A 19,838-nucleotide genomic window follows, 5' to 3' on the forward strand; every position below is an offset into this window, starting at 1 on the left:
ATAAACCTACTGAGCTGTAACAGTATTATTCAGCGCACATCTAAACGATTTTACATTCAAAATACTTATTTAGGAGGAAAGGTCGTATTTCCATAAGAGGTATATATACAAATTTTCTGCTGACAGATGACGGAAAAGCTGGTGGGTTTAACAGTTTCAAGACATCTTGAGTATCTGCTAAAGTGATTGACAGAGTATTTATCTCCTAACCAGTTGTTATAAATTGGAGGGGATTTTACTGATGTGCAATTTATACCTTAGAGACAGAGGGGAAAAATCTTCCTAATCTTGCTTTTCAAATGAGGTGATCATCCACTACAGACCTGTGTGGCTAAAACACAAACCAGCTGCTAGCTACAGGTATTTTTTCAAAGGTTGGAGTCACAAAATCCCATGACATAATTCATTGCTAACAAAAACCTCTGATTATTTTCATGATCTATTACTCTTATTAAATCTTTATTTTGTAAAATGTCTCATAATTTAACCTTGCAATTTGCTAATTCTGCTTAACAAAGGCAGACTATTTTATCTTGACAAGAATTAACACAATAGTCTTTACCCTTATTTTATTATTTCAAAAGATTTTAAAATTTATTTACTAAATCTGCCAGCAGCACAAGTATTTTGTGAGTTTGAAAAAGACAATGTTCTGCTAAAAGGTCAAAAATGCAACCCAATCCTCTTATGTTGGTTGAATGGGGAGGGTGTTAATGGCTTTCAGCAATATTTTAGAGGTTTCATAACTGAGAAGAACTTCATGCAATTTCCAGACTACTCTTCTGTAGTTACACTGCCTATAATACTCAGGGATATCTATTCTTGACTGTATTTCCACCAGAAAAATGGTCTGAATACAGTAAACACCTAACAGGAATTGCTGTATTTCTTCCTCCTCCCCTTTTTTTTTTTCTTTTTTAATGGTGAAGACTTAAAACAATGAAATGTGAGTAAATGGCCATGTAATAAATCATTTTATACTTGTTGGACTGTGGTTAACAGTTCATTTTTGACCAATTAGAGCTACCTGTTTCCAGCTAGCCAGCTGGAAGAGTAGCTTTAATATTAAAAGTCTGTAGAGTACTAGCAATAACTAATTGTTATGTCTTAGTAGGTACTGCTTATGGGGAATGTGTCAATTAATGCCTGCAAATCTAATTTCTGTTGAGGCTTGACTCATTAAAGCGTTGTCAATCCTTTCCTGTAACCTTTTAAAGAAAATTTCATTTTTTCCTATGATAATGTTAAGTGAGTGCCTATGAAACCATTCACAGGACTTCAAGGTCAACAGTGATAAAAAGAAGCAATTTTGAAGAGTTAGTACACATTGAGAATCAGGAAGCTGTAAAATTCCAGTGTAAACATTTGGGCGTGAACTGCTAGCCTGCCAGTTAAACCCGGAGTTGTGAAGAAGTGAAGCATCTCCATTTTCTTTTACAAGTCAGGCCTTTCTGGATGACCCATCTCCACCGCTGCTGGGAATTGACAGCCTGAATATTCTAACCACCTTCACCTCCAGCCATCCAACCGTTCCTTGAATGGATGCTCTTGGTGGAGGATGTTTGGCTTATTGTTCTTAAACAGTACAGTTTGAAGTGTTTTGGTGAATCTCTGGGTTTCATTTAAGAGACCTATTCCATCCTTCTATTCCCTTCTACGTTATTATTCAAATAGTATACTTTATTTACCTCTGCCTATAACCTGAAATTAGCATTCATGAAAAGAAGTCCATCTTTTGCATGAGGCTGGGGAAGCACGTATATGAAATCATATTGCAATTATTAATTGCCTGCTGTAGGTATTTCCAGTTTTATTGTGTTAAAAATTTGAATAGATGCTTCATGCAAAAAAAAATGCAAAGAATCTTTACTTGGGAAACTGTAAACTAAAGCATAAAATGCTACTCAAGTAAGTTCTGAAACATTAGTTGTTTGTACACCATGTATTTTTAAATTACTATCAAGTTTAAGAATTTCTCTTCCTTCTGAATGGTGAAAGGACAATTTTAAAATAATGGCATGCTAAAATGGCCCCATTTTTTTCCTCTGCTATTACGTTTTTCTTTAATATGACATCAACTTCTTGCATGAAGGAACAGACTAAAACTCATGTAAGGACATTTATTTCAAAGAAAAAAGTTGATGGCAATAAAAGCAAAAGAGTTAAAGACATGTTAAAATCATAAATCCATAATATTAAAACAACAATAAAGTAGCCTCTGTGTAAACCAGGTTGAGCCAGATGGGAGTTAGCAGTAGTTGTTCAGGGAAACCACAACATTTTCTCCAAGAGTGGGGTGTAAACCAGTTGTATGGGTAGGAGTGCTATATTTTACTCACATGCATGGAGTCTGATGTGCTTTCTTGTGTGCATGGAAATGTATATGCAACAGCTAACAGCTCTTAAAAGCCACGTGTCTACTGAAAGTACAAAGTGTCGCTACAATGCTTTTATGATATTTGCATCTACTCTGAAGAGCTAATTTTTAAATAGCCATAGTTTTCCAAAAGCTGTAAAGAAAAAAAACTGATTTCAGATGCAAAAATCTCAGGAGTATGTGTGGTTGCTGTATTTTAGGGAGAACTGCATGTGATGAAATGGAACATTTTTATTATTTTTAATGATGAGGTTGAATTAACAAATGCTACCTTATGGTTATCTGATACTGTTAACAGATAAATGTATTCCATTATATAAATACTTGCAGTACTTGAGTGATAATGTTTAGATGGCAAGATCTCAATTTTGTAGGAAAAAGAATACGGGCATAAAGAGTGACAGGAATTGCATCGCTGTTATGCTGAGGTCTTATTAGAAATATAATTTGGTGTGAGGGCCAGTATTCTCAGTGACTCATTGGGACATTACTGTCTTGGCATTCCTCAAAACCAGAAAAATACCAGCTTCTCTGATGAACTAACTGATCTTACCAAATCATGGTTAAGATTAGAATAGCCCCATAACTTTCCTAGAGAGATTCTTAGTCTTTCCTAGTGGGAGCAAGGACTGAAGGAGATGAAGTTACAAATGTACTTCTTACACCTATGTAGATATTAGTACCTATACCTATTTATAGACGAGAGACAACAAATATACCAGCAAGTATAAGATGTGTGACCTCTCAGGGAGGCCTTATTTCCATCTGAAGAAAATGAGAAGGTTAAACTGAGTGTCTGACACCCAGTTTCCAAAACTGAAGGTTTTTAAGTTGTGATGAGCAAAAAATTATCCTTGCACATGTGTAAACTTAGCTAACACCCATGGAGTTTTTATGTCTATAAGATATCAACAGAGTGCAAAGCTTGCTTTAACACTTTAATGTAACTAGTTTTCTTCCCTTTCTTAATGCATGTCAATCAAACCTGTTTTCATTGTAGTTGACAGCAATCTTAGGTCTGGTTTAATGCGATCAGGAGTCTGGAACTCAGTGCAAGGAATATCTCAGCTTACCAGGCTTCAGAGAGCAGGCAGTCTGCCTAGCCTGCACCACGAGAGGGAGTTTTCTATTAAAAAGAAACTGTCAAATGCACAGCTCAGATTTGTGTTCTTGTGGAAGAGAATCTCATGGAGCCAGCAGGTTTTACATTTCTTCTTACTGTGCAGACCCTCTTTTTGCAGTATTTTTTTTCCCCTCTAACAATGTGGAAATTTGGAATTTACGCTTGTCAGAAGTGCTAATCCCTCCCCTTTAAGGAATTCCCCAAATCCTGTCTCACCTTTTGACTATACCTAAGTCACTAGTCACTGTACGGGTTTGATGACTTGAAAGCCTCTTCTAGGAATTTGCCACAGTAAATTAACATTTTTTCCATGTCCTAGCCAAAATAAATTTTATCTCACTCTTGTACAACACATTTCTGAGTGCACACTACACCTTCCAGTCATTGTTCAATCCACTTCAAAAACACTGACTTGTAGACAGAACATAAGAATTCCATTTATTAACAGACACTTTAGGTGGAATCATTTGATTTTATTACTAAAGCAGTAGTCAAATCTCCAGTAGGGGCCAAGTTTTCTTTCTGTGGTTTTTCTAATGAACAATCTTTTCAAAAGTATAGTGGTATGCAGAGATAAGAAGGAAATTTAATTCCGTTGGCTGTTTTTTAGGAAATGTTTTAAGTGGACAGAAAATTCTGTGCTAGACTTAAGATTCTGAAGAACTTGCAATAGGTAATGTTTTTGCATGTCAGTTGTGTGGGGCCAGATCCTGTCAGTATAAATCTGTATAGCTGGCCCTTCTGAACTGAGCAGTTTTCCCACAAATTCTGCTGCCTCCAAGTTCAGTGTCTGTTTGGTTGCCTTTGAATTTACAGCCACACAACTTTCCATAGCTAAATTAGCCCTGGCTCATGCTATGCTGATAGCAATCTGTTATAATTTAGTGCTAAGTCAGTATGGGAACTGACCTTGTTATCGAGATAAAAATATGACCCAGGAAACTGCAAGATGAACATAAAAAGCCTACAAATTAGCAGGAGATAGAAAGATTGCCAGACTTCTGAGTAGCCTCCATGGTCAGCAGAAAAGTATTCTGCAAAGTATTTTACAACTTTGTATAATCCATTTTAAGACAGCCAAAAAAAAATTCTAGCAGAGCTCTGGATGGATTATGAGTCATCTCACAGTGGCTAGAATGTGTTTTAATTGAATTGGCATATATTCTTCGTGCATGATAATGTTAATATGTACTTTACTTTTCCCTTATTCCTGTATTTCCTTCCCTTATTCCTATACATCCTATACTTTCCCTTATTCCCAGTGGATTAGGAAATACTTAGGATAATCATGAGGAGATACTCTGCATAGCTGTCAATGGAGCATTTGTGTGCAGGTAAGACACAAGGGACACACTTCCATTGCTTAGAACTGATCTCTTGGAGCAGGGTGGTCACAAGAATAGCTCATAAAACACGATTGCCGTAATTTTCAAGGCTCCTCTTGTTCTGTTGAATAAAAATATTCTGTTCCTGTCCCTCCCTCAGTTTAAGATGCCTGTAATGAGGTTATATTTCTGGTGGGTTTTTCTGCATAGCAGGCATAACTGCAAAACTAATACTAGTCCTGAAATCTTTACTCAGGCTGGTATATGGATGTGGCACTACCGGTTTAGTATCCCTCTTTGAGCTGTGGAATTAAACCCTGAAGAATGATTAAGCCACATCAACAATAAATTATAATTAAATATGTGATTACACATACTTTTATTACTTCAGCAGGAAATAGCTAATCTTTCTAATTATAAAAGCTACATTCATTTGGGATATACATTCAAAAATACTATTTCTGCAACGCCATAGGATTTTACACTGTCTTTAGCATATCTTTGTCTCTGTTCTACTTTTAATTTCTGTGGTGGGTTCCAATTATAGAACACTTTTAGAATGCCATTTACAAGATAATTATTTCATTTGAAAGGCTTATTAGATTAAGCCAAACAGAGCAAATGTTACATACCATGAAAAGAAATGCAAGAACACAGCTCAGAATGTACAGTCTTTTGAAAATATGAAAAACAGTTAGGTTGTCGGACCTATAGAAAAGTAGATGTAAAGATTTCACTTTCATGTGACGTAATGAAACATTTCGAATATACTGAGGGATCATGTTGATTTGGTTTAACAGGAGCAAAAGACATTCCATTGCAAATTATTTACTATTTCTCTTTGGTTTCAGGGTGAGGAGAAGGAGGTATTCATTAGATACGGCTGGTCAATATATGCTGTTCATTCCTTCAATATATGCATATGCATTTCATATTCTACTCAGAATGCAACTTGCTTGCTGACAAACCCTCCAAAAAAAAGGAGGGTAGTAACTCAGGACACTTTTAGGGTACAGGGATGTGTATTTTGGAAATCCTAGGCTGTTGAGGTATCTAGTATACTGTGGCTGTTGTAGCTTTAAACAGAATTTCTGCAAGACTGCAACTGAAATAATCCTGGCATACAGAAGCATTCGTTTTTATCTCAGAACTTCAGTTTCTCACTCTACTGTCAGTTGTTAAACTAATAAAATGAGCATAATGGTGAGTAATAATGGATATATAATTTTCTTTCCTGTTTGCCTGTTCAGTGATTTTTTTTTCAAAGTAATATCTTTTGTGACTACCTCAGATTCAGAGTAGACACAGTTGAGTAACCAGTAAAAGATTTTTTTTTTTTTTTTTTGCCTTATCTACACAGGAGGACCCTAGTGGCTACTCCTGAGATAACTAGCGAGTCATACATTTTAATGCCATCTATTTTTACATGCTGCTCACTTTCACTTCCCCCACACGTTTCCCTCATTTCTTTAAAGATCATTCTTTCTCTTTGCTTCCCATGCAAATCTCTTGCTGTCTTCTAGTTCTGTGTCTCGATTATGTTAAGCATATTAAAATAATACTTAGTGAGAAGTTGAAGCTCCAAAACACTGGCACCAAATTTATAGTTGCCTTCAGTTGTTTTTTCCTCCTGGACTATCCCAGCTATGCTGTGAACAAATCAGAAGGCAGGTGGTATAACAAAATGTGTAATCATAACATTATAAAACGTATGTTCACTGTGTGAGGGCGAGTAGTTAAAAGGAAGATCATGAATCTGGAACTTAATGTGTTGCTGCTACAATTAACAAAATGAAATAACTTTTGTTGATGTTTTTAATTTGTAACTTCCTACTTTATTTTGGTCCTTACTGAAAACAAGGGATTACGTATGTTGGACACGTGGTCAGTGTTGTATGAGCGTTGTGTGGATGTGCTGAGATCACCTCTGCAGCTGAGCTACCAAACTCAGCAGCAGTTATCGTATGAGGTGGAGGCACTGGAGGGCATAAACCATCTCTTCTCTTCAAAAGGTGTGTTTGGTGGTTTTCTGGCTTGTCTTTTTAGAGGGTGTAAAATACTTATCTTCCTTTGCACTGGAGGGAGCCCCAGCCTTACATCTGCCCAGCAGGGAGATGAGAAACTGGTCTTGAGAGAAGAGGCCAAGGAAAAAATATTGAAAGACTTCTAAAGACAGTGTTTATTTTGTAAAAAAAATTGACAGACTCAACATTGTCTAAAGGCACTCAGAAAAGAGAAAGAGTCAGATTAAAATAAGGTAGTTTTGAATGGAACTTCACAGGACAAAAAAAAAAAGCATTTCTAAAGCCTGTTTCTGCTCGCTGCAAACCATGCTGCTTTAAAATGTATTTTCTTATTTGAAATTTGCTTGATTTTAATTTTAAATGAAGGAAAAAGGTGGAAAATCTAAATAGCAAGTTGGTGTTAATTCTATCCACATTTTATGTTTGCAACTCTTATTTTTAGATCACTGTCTAGAAGAGGTCAAGTATGTGAGAGTTGAAGCATCTTAAATGGCAAAAGAGCTCATTTAAGACTTGTTTAGCTTCTGTTAGTCCTCTCATTCCTCTTGTGGGTTGGGATGAAGATTCTTTTGGAAGAAAGAAGAAACGGGAAGGATTGCTTAGGGCATTTAGCAAGAGCCAACAGAAACTGGAAATTCATATATAGTTAAGCTTTAGACTTCTTGGAAGTGTCCCAAATCATCAACTGCACTGACAAAACATTTCAGGTATATTCATATATACCCTATTTATTGAAGTTTATTTTCTAAATGGCTTTTTACTATTTTCAGTCAGGCCCTCCTGCAAATAATCTTAATACATTATTGTTTATGCATGACAACTCATAGAAAGAAATAAACTCCCCATAAATGCAGTGTCTTCTCTAATTCGCATGCAGAAAACTTGCTGAGAGAGGATAGCTAGCACACCCTGCAAAAGGCAGAAGTGCCATTCACAAGACCAGCTTAACTGCTAGCTTAGGCTGGTGGGACTCAGATTTTGGAGTTCTGGACACAAACTAGGCCTCAGTCCAGTTTTCCATCTCAGCTTTCACAGTAGAAAAATCAGATCTAAACAGCTAAAAGCTAGTAACTTTTGTTCTTTACTTGAAAGTATTCCTTACGGCGTATTTTCACAAATAGGGGAATGAAGCCATTTCACTGGTTTATGAATAACAAACCAACTCCAAGCGACATGCCCAGTGACAGAGACTAGAGTTTACCACTACCACACATCTTGATTTCTCTGGTGTCTTTGGTGATGGTTTTTTCCCCCCTCCAAAAAGTGGTTGTTTTTTTGCTTTTTTTTTGTGGTTTTGTTGGGGTTTCTTTTTTTTGGGGGGTGGGGTGGGTTGGAATGTGGGAATGATGAAATCTGGCATCTCTGAGACTTGCAGGTCCAAACAGCACCCTTGAATCATCTACTGCCACAAAAATCCAAGAATACAAAAAACACCTAGGCATTTTGGGACCTGCTGAGCACGCATTTGACTATATTTGCATGTATTTACTGCACAGGCAGATCTAACATCCTGGACAGAAAAGTACCAGTTCTGCTTATGTCCTAATTAAGAAATGAAACTTCTATCCTGGGTCTTTCCCTTCCCTGGAAGAACGGGTTGTGGTTTTGTAGAGTTTTTTTGTATTAAATTCAAAAGCTTTAGAGAAAAGGGCTAGACATTTTTACAGGCCTGTCTAACAGTGCCAGGGTGTGCCAGCCTTACTCAGAGAAACACTTCTCAATTTTAATAAGTGAGATGCTGCTCAGGATGGCACAACATGATCCTAATTTAATTGTGTTATGGTAGTTCTGATTGTAGGACACAGTCTTGCAGTTTCCGTGTACAGATGCTAAAAGATCGGCATTACACTGGCTCTCTCTACGTATGCAGGACCACCATCCCCAGTCCTCACTTGCTATATGCCCTTCTGCCTTTCCTTCATTAGAGATCCTGCACTCCTGACATCAGTGTCTCTGTGCTTAGTCTACTGTGAGTTAGAGGGGGACCAGGGTGAGAGTAAGGATCCCATTTACACCTACTTTTAGAAGAGCTGGCAGGTTATCCTGCCTTGTGCTTGGGGAGCAGCGCAGGAAGAATTTTTGTGGTCTGTAGAGTCAGATCTACTAAAAAATGAACACTAAGCTAATGCAGTTTGGCCTCGGGGAAATCAAATGACTGCAAAGTCTGACATAGGAATGGCAGGCTCATGTTCTGTTATCTGCTTATTAAAAATTCTAGTTCCCAGTCTAGGATCAGTCACAATTCTTGGCTGACTTAGCAGATGGGAGTCTATTAAGTCTTTTGTAATGAAAGCCTGCTGAGAAATACTATTAGTTTGGTGCTAAAATTGTTTTGAAGAAATTAAAGTTAGATTTTTTCCATTTTATCTGCTTATCAGAAAAGAGACTGGTATAATTAGTATTGAGCCCTGCAATCATGACTTTTCTGATGCAGTTCTGTTGAAAAGTACTATGATCTCAGTTACAGTTGTACAGAGTAACTTTCTGAACGTACGTCTGAACAAGGGTTGCGTGGCTTTTTACAGCATTGATTATGCATGTGTAGGGCTAACATATGGAATAGCTTAAGTCAGCAGTGCATTGAAAGCACAGCTCGACAGCAGAGCAGCAAGCTGCAGGGCCATACATGCTCTAGTCTGGCCTGACAGTAAATTGCATTGCTATGCTCATGTTCCACTTACATCTGAAAATGACTTCTACAGGGTAGAGCGCTACATCTTTTCAGAACCAATTTAATAGCAGATAGATTGTATTGGATATTTGAGGAAAATAGGAGGTACTGAACAATTTCAAGGAAGCAAAACTTGGGTGGTAATTGTGTCGAAACTGCCAAAGGGTACAGATACTTGAAGTGGGGGAGAAAGGAGCTGAGAAGTAGATGGAGAAAAGAGTAAACACAGCAAAGAGGCCTTGCAAAACAAGGCAGGTATATCAAATTAAGGCCAGTAAACCGCTTAGGTTGACCTATAGGTTGCAAAAATAGGGCTGAAAAGATCATTTGGTGGTAGATAAGCACACAATAGTATGTGTGTTGCCAAAAGAAGCTAACACCCTTCCCCTCCCCATCCCCTCAGATCACTGTGCATATTAAATGAAAAACTGTAAGGGAGCTTGTTTTGCTCCCACTAGAATGCTCTTCAGCTTGTGAGTCAAGTACATATGTAAAGCAGTTCTTTAAACACAGGCAGGAATATTATACTGGGTATTTGGCTTTATCACCACATATACAGTTGTGTACCATTTCCCATTTTTAATGGCTAGTTTAATTGGTCTCTCTCCATGGGAAGAAAGTAGTGAAGGTACCTTTCTACACAGGTGAAAATATGGTAAGTGTTAAGTATCATAAACCCTCACTGCAGCTGTCTGGGATTAGATGCAAGGAATTCAGGAGAAAGCTAATAACTATAATGAGCACTGATTAGAACATGTTCCAGCTGTAAGCCAGTAGTCCTGTTTCTAGGAGCAGAAGAGATTGGTTCCCCTATGCATACTTCTTTTTACTGCCACATAGAAATGCAGCATGTGTTTTCTGGAGATTTTCTTTTTCTCTCAGCATTGAGCTGGGGCAAGGAAACTTTAGAAAAATAAAGCAAAACCATTATAGAAGGCAAAACATTTTTATTGAGAACCCTCAGTAACTTGGCCCCTTAATCACTGATCTTGACAACACTGATGGAGCTTTAGTGGTGCACTGTACAACAAAAATCAGCATTTGCTTGTCTCAGCAGGATAAAGTTACTGAATCCCAAGGAGACTAAGGAAGGATACAGCACTGACCCCCCAGGCTCTCAGGAACACTTCTTTCCCCCCCAGTCAGAAGTTGAAAGACACACTTGGAGCAACACAGAAGTTTGACCCAGCTCTGCATTATCAAGGAGGGAGCTGAGCAACGAGGAGTAGAGAGGGAATCTTACACCAAGAAGAAGAAATCACCCGTTGACTCACTAGAAATATTTGTTTGTGAAGTGCCTCTGGATCCAGCAAATCATGACTCTCTTCACTTCAGAGGACTGGAGCAGTGTTACATAGAAATCCTGTTTTTTTTCCAATTTCAAGAACATTCTTAGTATCTGATAGAAGATTACATACCTGATATTCACCTAGATTTTGTGGAAAAAAATTAGGAAAAGTATTAGTCTGTGCAGTAGGTGACTCAGAAGGCTTCTGCACAGCAGAACATGTGGTAAAAATTCAGTATCTACTGCATTTGTCGAAAACCATCTGAGTTCTCACTTTGATCTTTTAAAATCTGAATACATTTGGGTTCAGTTAATTGTCATCCACATAGATAAACTAACATCTCTGTAAGTGAGAAGATGGAAGAGTTTGGACCTGTGGCCATCAGGAGTTAGCACCTTGCTGCATAAAATCATTCTAGGCTTTTTCTAAGTTGTTTCATATTAAGTTTTAAAAGATTTAGGTCATGCTAAACCTAATGTAAGACAATATTTTTCTTGGAAACCTGAGAAATACTTTGAAACAGCAGAAGAAAAGTGTGCTACCCTGGCTGTTTTAATATGAGTTAAAATACAGCTGTTTGTTTCCTTGACAGAAATGTATGCACAGCTTCATAAAGAGCAATTCTCAGACTTGTGTTTGAAAACTGGTTAGTAATTCAGATGCGTCAATACAGTTGTAGAAGTTACATTTTGTAGTTGAAGATAATATAATCAGTGCACATTCAGTCTGCAATTCAGAGGCTGAGAATAATAAATCCTGTCTTTTTATTTTAATGTGATCAGTGCTTGGTTTCCTGAAGAGTAGTGCCCCAGATGGCAGCAAATGTAAGGAGGCCAACTAGAACTGTAATTGTGCAGAGACTGCTTTGCAACTTCAGTTTCCATAGCATTAAGATCAGTCTTGCCTCTTACTGAAAAAAATTAGGCTTATTTTACCTCCATTGGGAATGTGTGCCTCAATTTCAGCATGCAGGGATAAAGCACTCCCTTCAGCCACGGGCCTCACACGGAATTAACTTTTCAGTTTGCTATGTCCTTCTAGTATGTCAGTGCTAGAGATGCTCAAGAGGAATTCCTTTCTCTATTTCTTATCACCTATCCTCTTAAAAAGTTTCCAGTCTGCCCCTGTTTATTTGAAGTTCTTCCTTTACGCTCCCTCCCATAGTGCATATGCTGTACTTCCATACACCACTGTGGGGGAAGAGCTGCAGCTGCTGTCATTAACACTGCTCTGCTGATGACCATAGTCCTAGAGCCCCTAACCTGGCAGTTTCCCCGCAGCTGTTTAGCTGCTGTATATCAGCCATCTGTCCTGTTGTAGGCTCCTGCCCTGTCTAGCCACTGTCTTTTGGTGCTTGGAGCACACACAGATGGGTTCCTGTGACATGCGATGTTACACAGTATCTGGGGTGCAGCGGACTTTTTTTGCAGTTAAATAACATCTATGAACACAGAGCTACTGGGTATCACTGCAGTGATACCACTTAAGGCACTTTGAGGGCCTGGATACCAAATGAAGATTTTTAGGTGTGGGTGGAAAAACTCCATTACACTGTCTGGCTAAAAAACCAAAATAATAAACAGGGTTCTCATCATCATGTGCTTTAGGAAAATCCGAGTTACAGCTTTCAAATGGTGCTTGTGTTACATGCTTTGTGCTTCTTTATCTTCAGAACTTGTATGCAGGGTCTACTGCACTGTGAATCTCTTAAGTATTACTTAATATGGAGAACACTTCTAATGACTAGTAGGCTGAGGCCACTGCAAATAATAGTTCTTTCCTAGAGACACACTAATTTGTTCTGTTCTTGGCAAGAGATAACTTTCAGTTAAGACGGATGAGGTGTCTGTAGTTCTTTCTTGCATTGCCATGCAGAAATACCTTTGTTGTAGCACTCCATCTTAACTTGTCTTAGACATGTTTGCACAGCATGCTTACCCATTCCTGATCTGGTCATACAGGCAACTTGCCTTTCTGCTGCACAGGCTGCAAAACCTGCCCAGAGTATTGCAGTGGTATGACTAATTTCTATTTTAATATGATGTAAATTAAGTTTTGTTTATACTGCAATCACAGTATAGAAGCATCCTTAGTTCACAGTAAGTAGAGCTGACAATCAGAGGCAGCACTAGTGGACAGATGGCTTTGTGTACTGCATTTCTTATAACTGAACCCAAAGTAAGAATTGATAGCTATTTTATTAAGGGGATCACAGTGGGCCCACAGATTGTATTGAGAAAGTCTTCCAAGTCTGCTAGTTCTTTTCATAGTGAAAAGGTGCAGGTAATCACTGGGAAGGTTTTGCTGCCTTCTCCGATTTTCTTGCTTAAAACCTCACTTCAGATATACTGTTTACTTCAAAGCTCTCTTTCAAGACTTCGTTCTACGAGGTATCAATTACTAAAGAGCTTCACATACTGGGTTCCTTTCATGTCTCCTCCTGTGACTAACGCATCTCTGCTTTGTATCCCAGAACCTAGAATCAGTATTTCAGGGAGAGCTTAGATTTGCCACGTGGTGTCATTACAGTAATTGCAGTAATCCATAGACGCATCAGATCCCTGCATTTGTCACAAACTAAGGTTTGGGGTTTTCCTTGTGATATCAGAAATTCTGCAGTGGTATCTAGGAGGTTTTAGGTTATAGTGATAGGATATTTTTGGTAAATTCGTAATGCCTAGGGAATTAATCTGTATAGTGCCTCTGATCCTTTAGCTCCATGCTAGTTCTGTTGCTGTATGTGTGTACACGAGACTTAGGAACTGGTTATGTCAAAATGACCATGTGGGTGGCTGACATGCCTTTGTGTAGAGCATGCGGTTGTGTGGCACATTTCAGAAGCCTGTGTCTGAGCTCAGGTCAGCCCAGTTAGGTAACTGCACAGGTTAAGCTTATAAGCATGGAACAAAGTACAGAAAGAAACATACTCTGAAAAATAAGTTGTTTCCCCCATCCAAATCACATAGAGCAGATCAGTTGTCAAGCCTGTCTGGAATTAGCAGTTTTCTTTATTTTGACTATTTGATACATACCATATAATCTCTGCTTATTTACTTAGAATCCAATATTTAGACAAAGATATGTAATTTCAAGTAGCACAAATATTTACTGGGAAGATGCCATGAGATTTTATTGTAAATGAGTCTTTTTCTTGGCATATGAATTAGATTGTTTGACAATCTTGCAGAGTGATCTGGATAGATTGGAACATTGGGCTGTGATTAATGGGATGAAACTTAACAAGTCAAAATGCCAGATTCTGCACCTGGGACAGGGTAACACAGGGCACGAGTATGAATTGGGAGAGGCGGTGCTGAGAGCAGCCCCAGAAAGGGATCTGGGGGTGCTGGTCGGCAGCAGGCTCACTGCAAGTCAGCAGTGTGCCCTGGCAGCCGCACCTGCACCCAGGGGTGCACCACACACGGTGTAACCAGCCGGGCAAGAGAGGTGGCTATCCTGCCGCCTTCAGCGATGGTGCGGCCTCGCCTGGAGTGCTGTGTGCACTTCTGGGCCCCACAATTTAAAAGGGATATGAAGGTCCAGAGGAGGAAAAAAAAACAACTGGTGAAAGGACTGGAAGGAAAGTCCCATGAGAAACAGCTAAGGACTTTGGGCTTGTCTAGTTTGGAGAAAAGGAGGCTGAAGGGTCACCTCATTGCTCTCTGGGGCTTCCTGGGGAGGGGAAGTGGAGAAGGAGGAGCTGAGCTCTTCTCCCTGGGATCCAATGATAGAACTCGCGGGAACGGTTCAAAGCTGTGCCAGGGGAGCTTTAGACTGGCCATGAGGAAGCATTTCCTTACTGAGAGTGGTCAGACACTGGAACAAGCTTCCTAGAGAGGTGGTCAATGCCCCAAGCCCATCAGTGTTTAAAAGGCATTTGGACAACACCTCTAAAACATGCTTTAGCTTGGGGCTGACCAAATTGGTCAGGTAATTTGACTAGCTGATCATTGTAGGTCCCTTCCAACTGAAAGTCTAGTCTAAAAACAGTATTTGGTTTAACAATGGGAGATACTTTATGGCATCCAGCTAGTAAAAGCTAATAAACTAGTTAATGATTTTTTTTTTTACTAATAGCAGTATGTTATCCTTTAGTGTTCTATGTGACTGCCAAGTTAATAGAATTATTTTCCTTTAGTTTTGGTAAGAGCGGGTCAGATTCTAAATGAATGCTTTCAGTACACATTAAAGAACTGCCTAAGCTGGAAATTGAAAAGAGCTTCTGTTTACTGCATAGCAATCAAAGCATGACCCCTTACTAGCAAGAAAAAGAAATTGAAAACTAATTTCAAGGTTCAGGATTAATTCTCTTTCAAATTGACAGAAGAGATCCTACACTAGAATACATTTAGCATAAATGTAGAACTGTCTCTCTATCTGTTCTTTTTAGCATGCAAGTTATTTTTCAGATTTCATGGTTCCATAACATGAGCATTTTAAAAGTTAGCTGTCTGTGAATCTGGTTTGGATATCTACAAACACATAGTTTTAACCAAATAAATCTGTTTCCTATTAACATCATTGATCTCTACTCATGACCTTTTCCTGAATGTGTGTTTTTCCGTCTTCCCTACAGTAATTGCTTAGAAATGATTGTCGTATGAGGAGCTGGCTATGGCAAACAGGAAACGTCAGAGCACTACAGCCAGCATGCTGCATCACAGAGTGAGAGCTTGCCCTGCTTCAGCGCACAGCAGGGAGCCCGAAAATGAAGAAAGTGACCTTCCTATTGAAGACTATGCAGCCAAGGAGGCAGAACTAGCAACTGTCAGACAAGGTAGCCCTACACCTGTGGAACATGAGTGCAATGATCATAGTGGAGATGGTGACTCCAGCTCTGACTATGTGAATAACACCTCTGAGGAGGAGGACTATGATGAAGGCTTGCCAGAGGAAGAGGGGATCACATACTACATTAGATACTGTCCGGAGGATGACAGTTACCTGGAAGGAATGGACTGCAATGGGGAGGAGTATGCTCCCCACGAGGAACACCATGTTGAAACAGATGAGTGTCAGGAAGCTGTAGAAGAGTGGGCTGAAGGTAAAATTCAGCACCAAGATGCAAATGAGGTGACAGACAGGCAAGAGTGGCAGGAAGGTCAAGATAATGGCGTGCAGATTTTGGAGGATGAAGCATCATCTTTGGAGATTCAAGACCAAGAAGAAAACATACAGTACTGTCAAAGTGAAGGTGGCTATCCGGACTATTACCCAGAGGCTAATGGAAACTCACAGGCAATATCACCATACCATTCTAGAAAGGAAGATGGAGAGCTGGAAGAGCAGGAAGAGGACATTGACCAGATTGTAGCAGAAATCAAAATGAGTATGAGCATGAGCAGCATTAATAGTACAACAGAAATGAGTCCAGAGCACACTGGGACTGAAAACATGGCACACGACTATAAAGAGACTTGTTCAAAAGGAGAAGCTGTTCACAGTGCTAACAGGCATGAGGGGAGGCCAAAATCACTGAATATCCCATCTGCCTCTAAGCACAGTGGAGATGTTCCTAGAAGTTTTAAAGCAAAGTCAAGAACCCCAGAGGACAGACAGAAGTGGCCACAAGAGCAGGTATGAGGTTCTCTGTTTAACTAGACTGTCAGAGGCATTATGCAAATACTGTGTTATTTATTCCAAACAGAATGAGAGCACAGTATTTTACTTTTTTTTTAACTCAGTATTGCATTCACAGCTACATGAATTCACATTGTGTGTTTAGAAAAAGGTGCTGAATGTAGTCAGTATGCATAGAGAACTAGGAAGGAGGTTTTGCACAGAGAACAGATGAGTCAAAGGTATTTCAGATGCCTGGGGCAAATTTAGTTTTACACCAATATAAGTAGTTTGCACTATTTTTATCCTGCAGTGACAAGGGATAAAAGTGGAGTCAGCACTGAAATAGTTGAAGGTGTTTTGGTCCTGCCCCATTAAGGGCTCCTGTTCCCTTGCCTTAGTGGGTGATTACTTTTTATTTCTTTTGTTTTCAGTAGAACACCTGCCAGGGCTAGATCTTGCAGTTTCATTAACGTATGCAGGAAGTACCTGCCTACCTTGACCTTGGCAAGAAAGAAGAAGTAGGACCTTTACCTCTACCAAAAATGCTGTTGAGCAGTTTTATCACAAAAACAGCATAGAAGTTAAACCATGCATGATCTTTTCATGTTCTAATGTGAGTGCCAGTGAAAAAAAAGGATCTGGAAATGAAGTTCAAGCTTTTCTAGAGGAAGTGTGAGGTTTTCTTTTTTGAAGTTTCAAATTGGATGTGCTTACTTCCTTGGAGACACATATTCCCTTTGCTCTAAGGTCAGTTTAAAGCTTAGACTTTGCATCTCTGAAGTTATGTGCAGTGAATATTAGTTATCTTCTGCAATAAAGAGGTATCTAAGTTAAACATAACATCTATTTAGATGACAGACTAATAAGGATAAGTGAATTATTTTGCCTTATCTTTAAAATGCTTTATTAAACTTCAGAGGTATAAGTTTCTTGTTCCAGCTTTATGAAATCTGTAAATGTTACATTCTGTGGTTAACTGCCCCACCATTAAACAATTAAATCTAGATGATTCCATTAAAAACAGACTTTAAAATATGTCAAGTCTTCTGAAAAACCAGTCAAAGGAAATAGTGTTTAAGTATAAGCTGATGAAACAGGTTGACATTTATTATATTTGTGAGCAACAAAAAATCTTAGGGGGATATTTTTGCATTTCCCATATCTACAAGGAAGTGTTTAATACTCATTTCTACATTCTGTTTTCAGAAGTATAATTAGAACAAATTTGATGTAGCTCACTATACTGAGTGCCTTACTGCTAGCATAAAAGTTCTAGCATGTGTGAATAAGCTTGATTATCTTGAATGGTTTGAATAGTTACTAGGTGCTGGCTAGGAGCAGAGAAGTCTAGTTAGCATATTTTAGACTAACTATGGTCTTTCTGGCACAGTACACCAGCAGCTGCTACTGGGAGTGTTGCTGCTTTAAAGTTTTGGAAGTATATGCAGAACAGAAGAGGAGCTCTTGAATAAGAAAGTCAGTGAATTCTTCTATATGCTTGAATAGTTGTTGGTTTTTTTTTTTCCCCTGCCCCAAATGATTAATTCAAACAATTAAAAATAGACTTTCATTTTAACATCTTTTTGTATTCCTTCAAAGTTTATTTAGCAGAGGTTGAGCTGAATTGCACAGAACCTTTATTATTCTTGCCAGACCAGTAACAACAGGGGCTTTTTTAACACCAGGATATTGATATAACTGCCACTGGTGCAAAAATAAACAAAGTATTTCTAAGTTGCCTGTCTGAGCTTTAATTGTTATTTCTAGTCTGTCTTGGGCCAGTGCCTTAATGTTTTTTAATGATGGAGGAAGTGCTGCTGTGATAGGTAGCCACTGGCTGGCATACAGCTGTCAAGGGTCTACATCACTCTTCATAAAACCCACAAACTATTGTCTAATGACTAGATCATTAATCAATACACAATATTGAGAGAAAGGAAAGTAGATACAGCACTACAGGTATCCATTTCAATTCAGTACGAAGGGATAAACAAACTGGGTAACAAGACATGCATTTAATTTCTAAGAAGGGAGACATGACAAAGCTGCTGTGGGCATCTTCACTGAAGACAAGAGCACAGAGGCCTCCAAGGCATAATAGAGGTGTGAAGCAGCATTTCTTACGGGATGCAGAGGCTCAGACAGACACATGAAGATATTTTCCCCTCCCCCACCCCAAGCCTCCAGGGTTCTAAGAAGTTTAAAAGAAAGTTAAATCTCTGGCAAGCATTATTTGACTGTGTTTATCATAACAAGACTGGTCTTCTTTTGGTGTGTTCTGTTCACCTACTGCCAGTTGCTTATCATCCTCAGCTTTATCTAAAGTCAGGTTCCTTGTGTGGGCATTAGTCTAAGATTACAGTATCCATTTCTGCCAAAGTAAGTTTTATATTTAATAGGTCCTTAAATGTCCTTAACATGAGGTGTGGCTGGACCTTTAACATAGATGTTAAACCTCAGAATTTAGATAAAGTACAGAGGATTATTTTTTTCTTCCAGGGCATTCAGTTTTTTAAATATTTACTAGAAAATGTCTAAAGGATGATGCATTTTGGGTACTGTCTACATGAACCTGTATCTCATTTGCAAAACTGAGACAGTCCTTATTTTAGTTACAACAATTAAAGTTCTTACATAGCAAAAGGAGAAAAACTCAAGGCCACTGTCAGTAGATCTGCACGCCAAACTTACTGCTTGTTGAGAATTTGCTTGGAAGATCTTGGTTTTGTCATCTTACTAAAAGAGTTCGGTTATTGTGAGTGAGCACCACAGTACAAAATACCGTGGTGAGACAGATGACAAGCATACATATTGCATACAGAACCCTTTTTTTGCCCAATTCTTTAAATTAAATATAGGTTTGAATGCTTTTAAGTTAAACCGCGATACTATGTGCGTGTGTCAGTTTTTGTAAACAATAAGCAAACAGGAATGTGCATTTTGTGGTTTTATGCACATCCTGCGCTGTCCTTAGCCTTTTTCCACATTGATGCTCCTCTTTCCCTGCCTGCCATAGGTGGGTAATACTGCTGCATAAAATTTCAGGTTGTTACCAGTACCTGATACACAACACTGTTTTACATGCCTTTAAAGCCAGTTATTAGTCCTTAGCCCATGATAAATGCTAGCAATTGTCTTATATACGGAATGTTAAATAACCAGTAGATAAATGCGATTTTAAAGGTTCCAGTTGCTAGGTTTGTTTTCAGCAATTAATCACTGGAGAACAGTCGTCACTTCTAAGAGAGACCCACAGTCTACAGAGAATGGAAAACACAGTAAGAATCTCATTTTACTTTCAGTGTGGGTCAGTCTCCAGTCTTAAATATACATGTTCGCCCTTGAATACTCTGGGGATATACGAGCTTGCTTGTATGAGCCTTTATTTGTAAATACCCCTAGGGAAGCGCAGGAGAGGATCTGTACCAGATAAGCCCGAGGGAAACATAGAATGCATTTGGAGTGCG

General features: G+C 38.8%; 1 protein-coding gene across 5 annotated transcripts in view; it reads left to right on the plus strand.

Annotated features, from left to right (window-relative positions):
- Positions 1 to 19,838, plus strand: part of APBA2 (amyloid beta precursor protein binding family A member 2) — a 106,313-nt gene that overhangs the window by 45,082 nt on the left and 41,393 nt on the right. For all 5 annotated transcript variants that reach the window (XR_008748937.1, XM_055814925.1, XM_055814946.1 and 2 more), the window contains one exon: positions 15,386 to 16,386. Coding sequence is in view for 4 of the 5 variants with exons in the window: in XM_055814925.1 (XP_055670900.1) it covers positions 15,424 to 16,386 (963 nt within the window). In the remaining variant the exon portion in view is untranslated. The remainder of the gene's footprint in view (positions 1 to 15,385; positions 16,387 to 19,838) is intronic.

The sequence above is a fragment of the Falco peregrinus genome, chromosome 1 (genome assembly GCF_023634155.1).
Source record: "Falco peregrinus isolate bFalPer1 chromosome 1, bFalPer1.pri, whole genome shotgun sequence".
In the NCBI taxonomy this organism is placed as follows: Eukaryota; Metazoa; Chordata; class Aves; order Falconiformes; family Falconidae; genus Falco; species Falco peregrinus.